The sequence below is a fragment of the Hyperolius riggenbachi genome, chromosome 12 (assembly GCF_040937935.1).
Source record: "Hyperolius riggenbachi isolate aHypRig1 chromosome 12, aHypRig1.pri, whole genome shotgun sequence".
Classification (NCBI taxonomy): domain Eukaryota; kingdom Metazoa; phylum Chordata; class Amphibia; order Anura; family Hyperoliidae; genus Hyperolius; species Hyperolius riggenbachi.
In genome coordinates, this window is record NC_090657.1 from 115,828,864 (window position 1) to 115,845,033 (window position 16,170).

General features: G+C 43.3%; 1 protein-coding gene across 1 annotated transcript in view; it reads right to left on the reverse strand.

Annotated features, from left to right (window-relative positions):
- Positions 1-6,668, reverse strand: part of SUMO2 (small ubiquitin like modifier 2) — a 43,903-nt gene extending 37,235 nt beyond the window's left edge. Inside the window, exon 1 of the mRNA XM_068264175.1 lies at positions 6,539-6,668. Coding sequence (XP_068120276.1) covers positions 6,539-6,559 — 21 coding nt within the window. The 5' untranslated portion in view covers positions 6,560-6,668. The remainder of the gene's footprint in view (positions 1-6,538) is intronic.
- Positions 6,669-16,170: the final 9,502 nt, after the last annotated feature.

Consider the following 16,170-nt stretch of genomic DNA (forward strand, 5'->3'; position numbering starts at 1 on the left):
GGGGGGGGGGGGTAAGGAGGTGAGCTGATGACAGGCAGGTGCTCACCAAAAGCCTGTCTTTTGTTTAATTTGCTTCAGATTCACTTTAAAAGGCTGCTAAGCACCTGGAACTAAAATATATAAATTATCATAATGGAGAGTCACTGGGGGAGTGGGTGTGAAAACTTTAAAATGAGCCATAGCTGCAGTTTCTCTGGCGGATCCCATACGGACTGGGGGGGGGTTCAGAGGGTGGTACCCCATTGGTAAGTAATAAGCCCCCCCATTGAGACACTATTACAAACCTCCCTTATGCAGAGGCTTATTTTTCATGTTTTTCTTAGTTGCCTCAAAGCACAAATCTCAACAAATATTCACTGGTATGCCGCAACAGCCGAATGTGAGACAGCGCTTGAATTATGCAGATTACCAGAGGGAATACTGTTACAATAAAGGCCCATACACGTCTGATTTTTGCGAACGACAGGTCGTTTGAACGTCCCGTCGTTCTCCCGCTAAATCGGGAGTGTACACAGACTGTCGTTCGCGTGATAAGACTGAGTTTGAGCGATCCGCCGGGCGTTCGCAAAAATCACACATGTGTATGGGCCTTTAGAGAGTTAGACAACTGGTTCTATTCACAAAGTGTTACTGCATTCGGTAATGCTGAAAACAGATGATTTTACAGATCACCTGCCCTAATTACAATTCACTAAACCTATTTACTACCACCAACTAGTGAGGTAAATTACCAACTTGTGCAGTAACTGCCTCAAGAAATTACAATTCAAAGATTTCCGCATTTAGTTTACCGGGCAAAAAGTGTTCGGTATTTTTCTCCAACTCATAGCAGCCAATAACTCGCTCTCCCCATACTGTCTCTGTGCAGTAGATTTGACAGACAGCCTTAGGGGAGAGCCAGGCAGCCAATAGGGAGAACCACACAGCCCTGCTTCTCACTGATTTGAAGCAAAGGGGTATCATGCAGGACTTTCACTGTATCAGAGCGGAGGAGACAGACGGGGGGGGGGGGGGGGGGGGCGGGTTGGGGTTGCATTCCTTTAGATGTGAAAAATTGTTATGACATACAGAAGAGCTCCCCCTGGTCGCTGCAGCACATCTAAAGGGATAACTTGGATGCACAGGACAAAAACAGAGTTCCCCGCCTGCCCGCTGCCCTGCTACAAGCTGGTCAGTGACACTTACCAGGCAGGGCTTGGAGAATTGACACAGGATTGTTCAGTAAATTACCAAACTTCTGCCTCATGCGCAAAATCTTTAGTGAATGTGGAAAAGTGTAAAATACAGAATAAGGGCCCATATGCAATTCACTTTTTCACCTGAGTTTTCTCCTAGGTGATAATTTTAAACTTGTCAATAAAATGTTGGTCACCTTTCCTAACATTAAATTTGATATATACATTAACATGCATCTTATCAGTTGAAAAAAAAAAAAAAAAGTTTCATGCTCATCCTTAAAGTGAACTGTGCACTTGGAATATACAGCAAAGTCCCCGTTATCTGGAATTCAGGCAACCGGAAGTCTCAACTAACCGGCATGCCTGTAGAATAACCAGGACTGGGCATTTCGGGTGAGTTTTGGAGGCATTTTAAATACTTACCGGGACTCCAGTGATGTCTGACAGTCTCCCCATCTCTCCCTGCTGGCTCCTAGCGGCTTTCTGGCGCAGTGCACGGGAGCCGGCTTGTTACATGACCGGATGTGGGTCATGTGACTTGCGTGTACCGAGGACGCCAGAAAGCAGCTCGGAGCCCACAAAGAGGTGTGGGGAGGCTGCCAGACATCACTGGAGACCCGGTGAGTTATTTGCAGGGGGGGGGGGGGGGGGTTGTGCTTTTTTAGCCGGTTTCTCAAGCAACTGGCAAGCACACGTACCCAGCATCAGGTGATCCCCGCCATATTATATATATTGCGGCAGGTGCAGATTCTCAGGACAGTACATAATGCGGTACAGCTGTAGTTGGTCCATGGAGAAGATTGCAGCTCCCATGGCCAGAGAAGCAGCACTATTTAGGTAAGCAATTTTGCTCATCCAACCCACCACACACACATGCCAAACAGTCCTCTCTAACAAGCATCTGGAAGATTTCCTAGATTGTAAGTACCTTTCCATCTCACTGGGGTAATTGAAAAACAGCTTTCTAACTGAGGGGGATATGGATGTTTCCTTCTAACCTCCTTGGCAGTAAGCCGCGCAGGTTTTCTCAGGCCCTGCTGGACCGATTTGCTTAATTTTTTTTTGCTGCACGCAGCTAGCACTTTGCTAGCTGTGTCAGCACACCGATCGCCGCTATCCGTCGCGCCACCCCCCAGACCCCGTGCGCTGCCTGGCCAATCAGTGCCAGGCAGCGCTGAGGGGTGGATCGGGACTCCCAATGACGCCCCGACGTCATCCCACCCCGTCGTCATGAACGGGAATTCCTGATCGGAGATCGACGAAGGCGATCGAAGCGGGCGGGGGGATGCCGCTGAGCAGCAGCTATCATGTAGAGAGCCCTGGGCTCGGTACATAATTGAAAAAAAAAAAAAAACTGCTGCGCTGCCTCCTGGCAGTCCTGTTGATCTCTTTAGCTCCAGTAGTGGCTGAATCACACACTTGAAACAAGCATGCAGCTAATCCAGTCTGACTTCAATTAGGGCCCTTTCACACTAGAGGGCTTAGTTGGCGTTTTCCAAGGTAAAATCAAAGTCCATAGACTTTCATTTCACCTTTCACACAACGCTGCGTTTTGGAGCGTTGCGTTTTAAAGCTCCCAGGAGCTTTTTTTAGGGCTGACCGCAGCGTTTCTCACAGGGCTGTGGAGTCGGAGTCGTGGAGTCGGGCAATTTTGGGTGCCTGGAGTCGGGAAAAAATACACCGACTCCGACTCCTAATGAATTTGTAACTAATTAAAATAGAATATATGATAAAATGTTCTATTTCTCAGATAATAGTCATTAAAAATAATGTATATATACAGTATATATACAGTAATAGCTGTGCTTAGTCCACAAAAATGAAATAAACCAATCAAAATTAGTTACTTGTGCTGCTTCAATAAAGCAGTCCCCTTATTTTTAAGGTCAGATATACATATCTGATTGTGACTGTATATATGATGTGTACACAGGAATCTCTTATATATACTAAATAACATCTATGCTGTAAGAATAAAGCCTGATGTGTAGCTATGTGACTAATAGAGATGGTCAACGAGATGGAAATAATTCTGCATTGATGCTGATTTATGCAAATGTATGCACTCCCTTTGCTGATGAAATAAAATAATTTGATATGTTATTAAAATTTGGTTTGGTGACTACAAATTAAAGGGTAACTGAGACGGATGAAAAGTAAAGTTTTATACATACCTGGGGCTTCCTCCAGCCCCCTTCAGGCTAATCAGTCCCTCACTGTCCTCCACCACCCGGATCTTCTGCTATGAGTCCTGGTAATTCAGCCAGTCAGCGCTGTCCGGCCGCATGCCGCTCCCACAGCCAGGAACATTCTGCACCTGCGCAATAGTGCTGCACAGGTGTAGTACGCTCACGGCGGAGTGTGTTCATGCGCACTACGCTTGACTGACTCAAGTACCTGGACTCATAGCAGAAGATCCAGGTGGTGGAGGAGGACAACGAGGGACTGATTATCCTGAAGGCGGCTGGAGGAAGCCCCAGGTATGTATAAAACTTTAATTTCATCTGTCTCAGGTTTACTTTGTTACACAGTAGTACTATACTCTACATATGCACTCCCCACAGAGCTGCAGGGAATCCACTGAGAATGCTGTGCACATTGAACACAGAGGTGTTGTCTGTTTACAATCTCCTCATTCCCCTGCAGAGTGCCTGCACATCATTCTTACATGCACCCACACTTGATAGATGTTCTTTGTTCCGGTTGTACCTTTTACAAGTACTCTTACCAAGGACTAGTTTTAGTCTAAAGGGAATAAATATAGTAGTCTACATATCCTTCTCACTTCAGTTGTCTTGTAAAATTCCTAAGCGTTGGCAGTTAAGAGACGAATTTCATGTTACATACTTTTAATCAACAAAATTGTAATATGCAAATTAGAGGAGTCGGAGTCGTGGAGTCGGAGTCATCCTAAACTGAGGAGTCGGTGGATTTTTGGACCGACTCCACAGCCCTGGTTTCTCATTGCAATTGATAGTAATGTGTTGGCGTTAAAACGCCTTCAAACCGCCTGCAGCCAAAACGCAGCGTTTTAGCCTTTTACCGCTCCCTATAGTGTGAAAGAGCCCTCAGAGCACCTAACCTTCATGCTTGTTGAGGGGCCGTGGCTAAAAGTATTAAAGACAATGGATAAGCAGGAGTCAGGCAACCGGTATCTTTTGAAAAGAAAAATCCATCTTCTCAGGTTAGGTTCCCTTTAAAGAGAACCTAAACTGAGAAGGATATGGATTTTTCCTTTTAAAAACACCAGTTGCCTGACTCTCCTGCTGATCCTGTGTCTCTAAAGCCTCATCTACACAGGTAGATGAGGCTGCGTTCCTCTTCCGTGTCCCTGCGCCGCATTCGATTCCCCGCTCGTCCCCGCGTATCTTCTGTTCGATTCCCTGCCATTGTCCCCTCGCAGGGAGCGAGCAGGGAATCTGCGGAAGCAAGATCTGTCCTGTCGGATCTTATCAATCGAGCCGCATCAGTGGCTCGATTGATGAGGAACATCGCGGCCGCATCTACGCGTGTAGATGGGGCTTAATACTTTCAGCCAAAGCCCCTCAAGCATGTAGATCAGGTGCTCTGACTGATGTCAGATTGGATTAGCTGCATGCTTGTTTCAGGTGTGTGATTCAGCCACTACTGGAGCTAAAGAGATCAGTAGGACTGCCAGGCAACTGGTATTGATTAAAAGAAAACATCCATATCCCTCAGTTAAGGTTCCCTTTAAAAAGAGTGCACAAGCTTTAAAGTGTACCTGAAATGGGCAGGAGGAAAAGATTATACATACCTGGGACTTCCTCCCACTCCTTTGCCACTTCCTGGATCTTCTGCAGTCGCTCTGGTAAGTTGACTAGTCCCACAGGCTGGCAGCATGTGTCCCCCCAACCCCCTCAAGGCTGCAGTAGTGCAACTATCCCTAGACCAGAGGACTTTCCGAGGCCAATTGCAAAACATACAGGAGGAGGCTGGATAAAGCCCCAGGTATGTATAATCCCCCACCCCCTTTCGTCTCAGGTTTAAAGTACAAAAAGTAAATACTTATCTTAGAAAAGGGCAACATGTGGATCCTATAAACAGTGTGCCCCAACCCTGTCCTCAAGGCCCACCAACGGTGCATGTTTTGTTGAAATCCACAGAGGTAGTTAATCAGCTCTGCTGAGACACTTATTACCCCACCTGTGTGGGTTTGTGGTTTTCTGCAAAACATGCACCGTTGGTGGGCCTTGAGGATAGGGTTGGGGAACTCTAATAGAGGATTTCCACAACATCCAGTCCCCCCATTGCTGAGCACAGACCCCCTGAAGATTACCTACAAGGGCTTGTCTGTGATCACATCAGGGTCACACTCCTCTTCAGATATAAGCGCACCCAAACTACCAGGGCTGTGGAGTCGGTACAAAAACCTTCCAACTCAGTTTACGAAACTTCCGACTCCAGGTACCCAAAATGCCTCCGACTCCTTAGTCAAATACTTAACAGGGCTGTGAATTTTGTCCAAAAATCACCCGACTCCTTTGTTTATGAAATCAGGACTCCAACCCCACAGCCCTGCGAACTACTGTGCAGAAAGGGCCCCAATGCTCCAGAGGGTCGCGGGCAGCATACAGCGTATGAAGCCTCTGGAGGATCCAGAGGATTTCTTAGCCTTAGGTATTTGAGCTTTGTAATGCCTCAATTTCTTTTTAGGATAACAGCCAACTATGAATTTTCAACATATACTGAATATGACTTGTTTGCACGTTTTGGAATCTACACTCTACAATACAGACACCTAGAAGTTAATCAACTTGCTGTAGAAGTATAGCTGCATAGAATAGAGTACTACGAATTTACAACCTGACTATTCCAGTTTTATGGAATATACTAGTTACATGTAAACATAGCAGAATTTATGGTGGCCTGCCACCCGGCAATGCATAAAGGTTAACTTGAAAGGACTGCCGTTTTTCTCGACAACGGTGAAGTTTCAAAACAAAAAGTACTCCAGACTAATTTTACACATTTGGTGCTGTGACATAGGTGGATGTGTCAGTTAAGTAAAATATACATACATTTAGAAGACTACCAGTATATCAGCCCATTCAGGCACCTGTGGTCCTGTACATTACATAGCCACGTTTGTGCGTAGAGATCTAATCACCCTACCAGAGACTCCATACACACACCGCAAAGCTCATCCACCACAAAAGGCACGAATGCAGGCCTAGCTAGTGATAAGAGCTTCCTAATGTACGTACTCCCCAACCACGCCTTCTGTCCTTTCCAAGCCTCTGTCCCAGGACATCACCCGCCAATACACGCTAACATACTTCTAATAATTGCACCCTCTCCACAACCGCTCTGCAGATTCTCTGACAAGCCCTATACCATACCTTCGGTTTATCGTCAGCCATACTGCTTTAATACCGGTATCCGGTGCTAACGGCTATACCGCCACCTCCTCCTCCTCACAAAGAGCCTGAACCCGCGCGGTTCTTGAGACGGGAGCGCGCACGCAAGAAATCTTATAAGGCGTATTGTGCGTGCACGATCCCGTTTAGACACGCCTTCTACGTTCGAATAAAATAGACCCTACCACGCTAAGAATAGACCCTACCACGCTAAAACCCGCATCTAAATAGCACGTGACTGATAACGTGTTGTGCTTTTATGTAAATATATATATGCAGTTGAATAGGATGGATACCAGACTCTTATGTGCTAGACCAGAGAATATTGATCAGGACAGATTATTGCATACTGACCTTATTTAAATTAGTTATATATGGTATGTTTTGTCTACGCATCTTGATATTTTATGGCATAACTTGCAAGATATAATGGCCTCAATTCACTAAGATCATGCTAGAGATAATAAGGCAAGAGAAAACTTACCTCCACACATGAGAGAGTTATCTTACCTCTTCATTCCTTAAGTTACCTCTCCTGTAGTTAATTTACCTCCTATGTAGTTAATTTACCTCCTCTGTAGTTATTTTCACATGCAGCTAATTAACAGCTTCATCAATCAGTGTAAAGCAAGCACCCAAGGAGGGGAGAAAAGGATAGATGTGCTATGGCTTGTAGCGTCTCTGCACTCCAGACGTTCCAATACTTCCTCCACAGTCAAGCCAGCACCATCCGTAGTATTCAAAGCTCTTTATTTTTCTTTAAAAAGCATGACAAGCTTATCACAGCCGGCTGTGATAAGCTTGTCATGCTTTTTAAAGAAAAATAAAGAGCTTTGAATACTACGGATGGTGCTGGCTTGACTGTGGAGGAGCTAATTAACAGCTTGTCTTTAACTCTGGAGTTATTTTAAGGATTGAAGAGTTAACTTAAAGACAGAAGAGTTAACTTTAGGCTTGCCTGAGGTAAAATGTTTCCTGAATACTACATGCCTTATCATCATGGTAACAACTCTAGAAGAGTTATTAAAGACAGGAGATAAGTTTAGTGAATTGAGGCCATTGTCATTTATTTGGGCCAACATTTTGTTGTAACTATCTTACTTATTTTAGGGTATTCTCTTGCAAAATATTTATTTAAAGAGGAACTGTCGCGAAAATCTTAAAATTTAAAACACATACAAATAAGAAGTACATTTCTCCCAGAGTAAAATGAGCCATAGATTACTTTTTTCCTATGTTGCTGTCACTAACAGTAGGCAGTAGAAATCTGAGATTACCGACAGGTTTTGGGCTAGTCCACCTCTTCATGGGGGATTCTCAGCATGGCCTTTATTCTTTATAAAGACATTGGCCTCAATTCACTAAGCTTATCTCCTGTCTTTAATAACGTTTCTAGCGTTATCACCATGGTGATAAGGCATGTAGTATTCAGGAAACATTTTACCTCAGGCAAACCTAAAGTTAAAGAGACACTGAAGCGAAAAAAAAAATGATGATATTATGATTTGTATGTGTAGTACAGCTAAGAAAAAAAACATTAAGATCAGATACATCAGTCTAATTGTTTCCAGTACAGGAAGAGTTGAGAAACTCCAGTTGTTATCTCTATGCAAAAAAGCTATTAAGCTCTCCGACTAACTTAGTCGTGGAGAGGGCTGTTATCTGACTTTTATTATCTCAACTGTAATTGAACTGTTTACTTTTCCTCTGCTAGAGGAGAGTTCATTACTTCACAGACTGCTCTGAAAAACTCATTTTGAATGCTGAGTGTTGTGTAATCTGCACATATTATAGAATAATGCAATGTTAGAAAAAACACTATATACCTGAAAATAAAAATATGAGAATATTTTCTTTGCTGCTAATCTTCTAGTAATTATTCATAGTACACAACCAATTCATTATATCATATATTTTTTTTCGCTTCAGTGTCTCTTGAACTCTTCTGTCTTTAAAGGAGTTATCAGGCGAAATTGAACAAAATAAGCGTTACTTACCCAGGGCTTCCTCAAGCTCCCAGCATGTCCCACGCTGCAGCTCCGTCCCTGGAGTTGATGTCAGGCCGACCTGGAGGTCGAGCGGCACTGTCAATCACTGCCAAGCGAACGGCTGCATGCAGAGCTGCAGCGAGGGACATGCTGGGAGCTTGGGGCTGGAGGAAGCCCCGGGTAATTAGTGCTTATTTTGTTCAATTTCGCCTGATAACTCCTTTAAGTTAAGGTGAGATCTCTAAAGTTAACTTTTCAATCCTTAAAATATCTCCAGAATTCTAAAGAGACAGGCTGTTAATTACCTGCATGTGAAAATAACTACAGAGGAGGTAACTTAAGGACTGAAAAGATAAGATAACTCTCTCACTGTGAAAACGTATCTCTACACCTTAACCACTTCAGCCTATCTGGACGAATATGTTCGTCCAGATAGGCTGTGCTGCTGCAGCTGCACTGTGCACACTTCGTGCATGCTCCCTTTGCCTGCCGTTAGCCCCCCAATCAGTGAATGAGAATATAGTTCCCATTCACCAATCTAAGTCCCCCGCAGAAAAAGCGACAGTCTCTTATAAGAGACTGACGTCTTTCTGTAAAAAAAAAAAAAAAAATCCTGTCCTCTTTCTAGTTCCTGGCTGCGAGATCGTTCGCATCCAGGATTTTTTTTACTGTGGCCATCTTGTGGCCAAATAGTAAACTACAACCACATACATTTTCTATTAAACAATTACATTATATCACATTTAAAATTAGCTGTTTCCCTCCCACACCAAAAATTACCCAAATACATTTAAAAAAAAACAAAAAACATAAATAGTTACCTAAGGGTCTGAGCATTTTAAATATGCATGTCAAGAGACTATATTATTATATATTTTTTAAATTATGGGCTTGTTAATAGTGATGGACGCAAATTGGATTTTAAATGTTTAAATAAACTACCTATTTTAGACGGTGCGGATCCTGACATCATATCTAACTCTGGCCCTGTAACATGCATAGCACAAACATGCATGCATTCAGCACATCACAAGGAATAGGAGCACATATCCTTAACGTCCTCCCTGGGACAGATAGTGCATCTAACTAATCCTGCAAGGGAGCTGCTAGTACCTACATATGTACCATGGGAACACATCAGCAAGCTGTGTGTTACGATCATTAATAGGGGAAGAGGGAGAGCACTAGAAAAAATCCTAGCCACAAAGGATCAAATAAATGGATTCGCATGAAGATTTGCGTGCCTATGAGAAAATGGGCTAGTCCAAAATCTGTCGGTAATGTCAGATTTCTACTACCTACTGTAAGTGACAGTAACATAGGAGAAAAGTAATTTATGGCTCATTTTACTCTGGGAGAAATGTACTTCTTATTTGTATGTGTTTTAAATTTTAAGATTTTTAGTCAGTTCCTCTTTAAGAAGGTAAAGAACTCTGTTGTTTCCAACTAAACATAGAAATACCAATGCACAAAAGAAGACAGACTCCAGCACTCCCCATCAATTTCTTCTTTATTAGGCCACAGTTTCAAGGTACAATAAGTGCCCCCTGTCTACAGCTGTTTCGCGCGTGAGCACGCCTCCTCAGAATACATTATACTTTTTATTTTGCTTTATATAGCACTGACATCTTCTTCAGCAATTTACAGAGTATATAATCTTATAATGAATCATCCCTACAGGGGCTCACAGTCTTATCCCTATTAGAGTGCCCTGAAGATTCCCACACAGACTCCGGGAGAACATACAAGCTCTGCGCACATAGCACCCTGGACAGGATTCAAACCAGGGACCCAGCACAGTAAAGAAAGAGTACCATCCACTACACCAGGGGTACCCAACCCTTTGGAGACCACTATCCAGACCGAACTTTTTTCTGGGGACCGAGGGGCGTCCGTGGTGGCAGGAGTAGGGGAGGGGAGGAGCGGCGGCAGAAGTAGGGGGGTTGGGCAGCAAACCCCCAGTATAGCTAGCATAGTTGCCCCTGTATAGTTAGCATAGTTGCCCCAGTGCGTGCTCCCCCTCCACCCCGCGGCCGCCTGCTCCTGTTACCTTATGAGCTAGCGGCCCCTTCATAGTCCCCGCCACTCCTCTACTCCGTGCGTGCGTCATCTCAGTCAGAGTCAGGAAGCAGGAGAGCGGCTTCCTATAGCAGCGATGCTACCTGACTCTACACAGCAGTCATGGGACATGCTCGCGCTGCTGTGAAAGGAGCTACTGCGTGGCCCGGCGCAAAACGTTCCGTGGCCTGGGGATTGGGGACTCCTGTACTACACCACCCTGCTATGTATACACTTTTTTTTATAGATCACTTTAGCGTCAATTAAAATTAAAAGAAAATTGGATCCAATGAAATACGAGGCCCTCTTGAATGACCCTTTAGGAATTGCGCAGCTGTGACTTAAAGGAAACCTAATGTGAGAGGTATATGAAGGCTGCCATATTTGTTTCCTTTTAATTAATAACAGGCCTGGCAGTCCTGCTCACCATTCTGGCATTAGTAGCCAGAATCACACACCTAAAACAAGCCTGCAGCTAATCTTGTCAGATGCGTCTATAGCTAAAAGTATTGTAGGTAGAGGATGATTCAGGAAACTGGTACTGTTTAACCACTTTAGGACCACAGGCTTTAACCCACCCTAAAGACCAGGCCATTTGTTGTAAAATAGGCCACTGCAGCTTTAAGGCCAAACTGCAGGGCCGCACAACACAGCGCACAAGTGATCCCCCCCCCCTTTCTTTTCTCCCCACCCCACCCCCATCCGTGTCTGTTTCTTTTTTTTATAAATATTTACTTCTTTATTTGTTTATTAAATTTTGACCTTTTTTATCATTTATTTAGCTGTCCCTCCCTCCCACAGCCAGCAGATCACCGCCGAAACTCTGGAGGGGAAAGCCGTGTCACACAGCTTTCCCCAGTACAGCGCTAATGTAGATCGCAGCACTGTACACGGTAATTTAACAGTCTCCGAGCGGCGGTCGCTCCGCCTACCAAGCAGGAGATGTGCGCGCAGCCTGCACGCAATCTCCTGCTAAATAAAGCCCCAGGACTTTACGCCGGTCGGCGTTAGGCGGTCCTGGGGCTGCTGCCGTGGCCACGCCCATCGGCGTGACGTGGTCGGCAAGCAGTTAAAAAGAAATAAACACTACAGCCTCCATCCTTCTCACTTAGGGTATACTGTAACGACTTTTTTTGTTTGTTTGTTTTTGTTTACTTTTGCACTCTTTGTGATTGCTATGATTTGCTTGCATGTTCAGAAACGGATGAAATTGACTCCTGAAATGTGAACATAACTCATCTGTCATTAGGCAGGTGAATTTAGCAGTGGCAGGCATTTGTGATCATGCTAGGAGCACAAATTATGTAGAATAAAAGCATACCTACACAGTCTGTTTTCAAGCTGAGCACACCCATCAGATACAAATATTTGCAAATCTGTCACATAGTTTTGTCAGGGAGGTCTAAACGACTGATCTTTCTAAAGATGCTGTACACATGTAAAGGCGCGTACACACGCCGTACTTCTTCAAACGACGGGTCCGTCAGACCCTCCCGCGGGACAGTTGTTCTGAAAATGGCCATTACACCATAACAGCTTACTGGTCAGCACACTGTTAACCACTTAAGCCCGAAGGGTTGAAATTTTTTTTACATCCGAGCAACTTTCACCCACCATTCATTTGCCAATAACTTTATCACTACTCATCACAATTAATTGATCTATATCTTGTTTTTTCCACCACCAATTAGGCTTTCTGTGGGTGGTATATTTTGCTAAGAGCCACTTTACTGTAAATGCATTTTAACAGGAAGAATAAGAAAAAAATGGAAAAAATTCATTATTTCTCAGTTTTCAGCCATTATAGTTTTAAAATAATACATGCCTCCATAATTAAAACTCATGTATTGTATTTGCCCATATGCCCCGGGTATTTCACCGTTAAAATTATGTCCCTATCACAATGTATGGCGACAATATTTTATTTGGAAATAAAGGTGCATTTTTTCCGTTTTGCGTCCATCACTGTTTAGAAGCCCATAATTTATTAAATCATATTGATATACTCCTTTGACATGAATATTTAAAAAGTTCAGACCCTTAGGTAACTATTTATGTTTTTTGTTTTTTTTTATTATTGTAATTTTTTTTTTTTTTAATTTAAACTTGTATGTGGGTATTTTTTGGTGTGGAAGGTAAACAGGGTTTTTTTAAATATATTTATAGGTTTATTCTTAAAACTTTTTTTTTGGGTGTAATTTGCTATTTGGCCACAAGATGGCCAGAATCAAAAAGTCCTGGGAGCGATCGATCTCGCTCCCAGGCAGAAGAAAGGAGACCAGAGCTCAGAAAAGCCGCAGCGTCTGAAGAGACGCTGTCGGCTTTTCTCCGGGGGGGGGGGGGGGTTCGAAAGGGATTTATAATCCCTTTCACTGATCGGTGGGCTAGCGGCCAGCAGCGGGGGCACGCACGGGGGGGCCCGCGGGCGCGCGCGTGACCCGCAGGAGTGCGCGCAGCCCAACTGGACGAGAAATCTCGTCCAGTTGGGCTTAAGTGGTTAAACTGTAACATCGCCCACTTGTGCCATAGGGAAACATGGACACATCAGTTTTCCTGTCAGCTGTAACTGACAGCAACTGATATATAACTGACAGCCAGTGGCGTAGCTAAGGAGCTGTGGGCCCTGATGCAGGTTTTTCAATGGGGCCCCCCAAAAACTCTATACATAACAATTGATACGGTGCACCAAAACCTACCAATGGCAACTACAGTGTCAGAGGTGCAAGAAGGGGATGGGAAACAGTTTGTTAATGATTACCACTATTCAAAGTATCTATAGAAGTGATTATTATGAGCACAGGACCAATAGAGAGCTAATACTGTAGTTGAGGGAGGGCCCTCTGTGGCCCCTCTGGCCCAAGGGCCCCGATGTGGTCGCAACCTCTGCAACCCCTATTGCTACGTCCCTGCTGACAGCAACTAACATTTTGTCAGAACTGGAAGGGATCATTGTCAGAAAAAAATGGTGAGCTTCTGAGAGGAACTGATGGCAAGGTAACTATGTAATGTTCATTTGAAGTTACCTCATGTGTTTATTTTAAATAATTTTACTCAGTATAGGTTCCCTTTAAAGAGAAACTCGGACCAAAAATTGAACTTTATCCCAATCATTAGCTGATACCCCCTTTTACATGAGAAATCTATTCCTTTTCACAAACAGACCATCAGGGGGCGCTGTATGACTGATATTGTGGTGAAACCCCTCCCACAAGAAACCCCTCCCACAAGAAAAGTATGCACTTTTTTGTCAGTTTCCTGTCTGTGAACCTTGATGCATTGTGGAAAATAGCTGTTACAGCTGTTTCCAACTGCCAAAAACCATGCAGCAGCTACATCACCTGCCAACACTAAAATGTTCACTGGAGTTCCTCTTTAAAAGATCAGCTTCAGCAAAAGATCAGTTACTGCAAAATGCTTTTAATAAATAATAATAAGCCGAACATTTATATAGCGCTTTTCTCCTGTCAGACTCAAAGCGCTCAAGAGCTGCAGTCACTGGGACGCGCTCAGGAGGCCACCCCACAGTGTTATGGAGTCTTGCCTTGAACTCCTTACTGAATAGGTACTGACCCTAGCCAGGATTTGAACCTTGGTCTCCCATATCAAAGGCAGTGCCCTTAACCAGTACTCTATTCAGCCACTACATAGCCTATTTACTTCCTTCTTTTTCACAAATGCCTGTGCACACAAAAGTTAAAGAGGAACTCCAGCCTAAACAAACATACTGTCATTAAAGGGGCAGTTTAGTGAAAATTATTATTTACATTAATCACATATCAGTTATTTAATATGGAGAGCATATCTTTCTCCATAGACCTTGTGTTAAAAAAAAGTAGACGCTATCACTTAATTTTGCTTTGGCAGAGAGCTGAGCTGGCTCATTGGCATACTATGCGACGGGCTTCAGCCTGCTTATAGCAGACACTCCAGCTGATTTAGAACGCTGGCTCATACACTACAGAGAGCTGAGCTGCGTCACTATGTGACTGTGACGGACCGGACTTCACTGAAAGCAGACACTCCAGCTGATAACGCTGACTCACTCACTACAGAGAGCTGCTGTTCTCTGTAACTAGCTAAGTAAATAAACAAACAGGCTGCTACATAAGTAACTAATTAGCAGCCTGCTTTATCTATTCACTTAGCTAGTTACAGAGAACTCAGAACAGCAGCTCTCTGTAGTGTGTGAGTCAGCGTTATAAATCAGCTGGAGTGTCTGCTATAAGCAGGCTGAAGCCCGTCGCATACTATGCTAATGAGCCAGCTCAGCTCTCTGCCAAAGCAAAATTAAGTGATAGCATCTACTTTTTTTAACACAAGGTCTATGGAGAAAGATATGCTCTCCATATTAAATAACTGATATGTGATTAATGTAAATAATAATTTTCACTAAACTGCCCCTTTAAGTTACATTAGTTATGTTAATTAAAATAGATAGGTAATATAATCTCTTACCCACACTGTTTTAAAAGAACAGGCAGATGTTTGATTTCACGATGGCAGCCATCTTTTTGGTTGAAAGGAGGTGACAGGGAGCATGAGACACATTTCCAACAGAGCACCTCTCCCAGTTGCTAGGCAACGTGAATAACAACATAGGAAATCCCATCATGCTCTGCACAGCATCAGGGAAAAAAAGCCTGGGCTTTTTTTCTTTGATGGGTGGAGCTTAGCTAAAAATGCAGCTAAAAATGATGCTTTGGTAAGAAAAACAAAGTTCTGATGCTGTGAAACTGTTAAAGAAACACCAAGCCTTTTCAATTCTGCTGAGTAGATTTTTAGTTCGGAGGTTCACTTTAAGAAATATCTGCAGATCTCATCCACACCTTGTTTAACCACTCATGTGGTTTGCAACAGATTATCTACATTCTAAAGGGGTTCAGTTCCTGCCCAGGGACGACATAGATAATCGTCAATTAAATCCGACGGCCGCCGCTCGCTCCCGCCTGCATCCCCCCATTAGAGGGGGAGATAAATGAGTGGGGAGGCTGTTCCCATTCATTAACCTTAGTCTCCCAATGAGATGCCATGGTCCTTGTAATAAAACGAAGGAACACATCCACGCATTACTTCCTGTTCTCGTACTTATAGTACGCAAACAGGAAATAATGCGTGTGGACATCTTGTACCCAAATAGTAAAATTACACCTACATACATTAATTTTAATAAAAAGACCCACACAAACATTTACAATTAACACCTTACTTCCTACACTATCCCATAATTACCAATATAAACATTTTGCAGCAAAAAAAAAAAAGACAATTAAAAAAAATACATAAATAGTTACCTTAGGGACTGAACTTTTTTTTGTATGTTTGTCAAGAGGTTAAATTACTGTTAATTTTGAAAATATATGTTTGTAAACAGTGCTGGACACAAAAAATGCACCTTTATTTCCAAACAAAATATTGGTGCTATACATTGTACTAGGGAAATATTTTAAACTTTGCAATAACTGGGACAAATGGGCAGATAAAATGGGTGGGATTTTTTGGTTATACCTGATTTTATTAGTTTCAAGATTTCTCAAATAGTACAACAAGTGTATTGGATATCCATCAGAA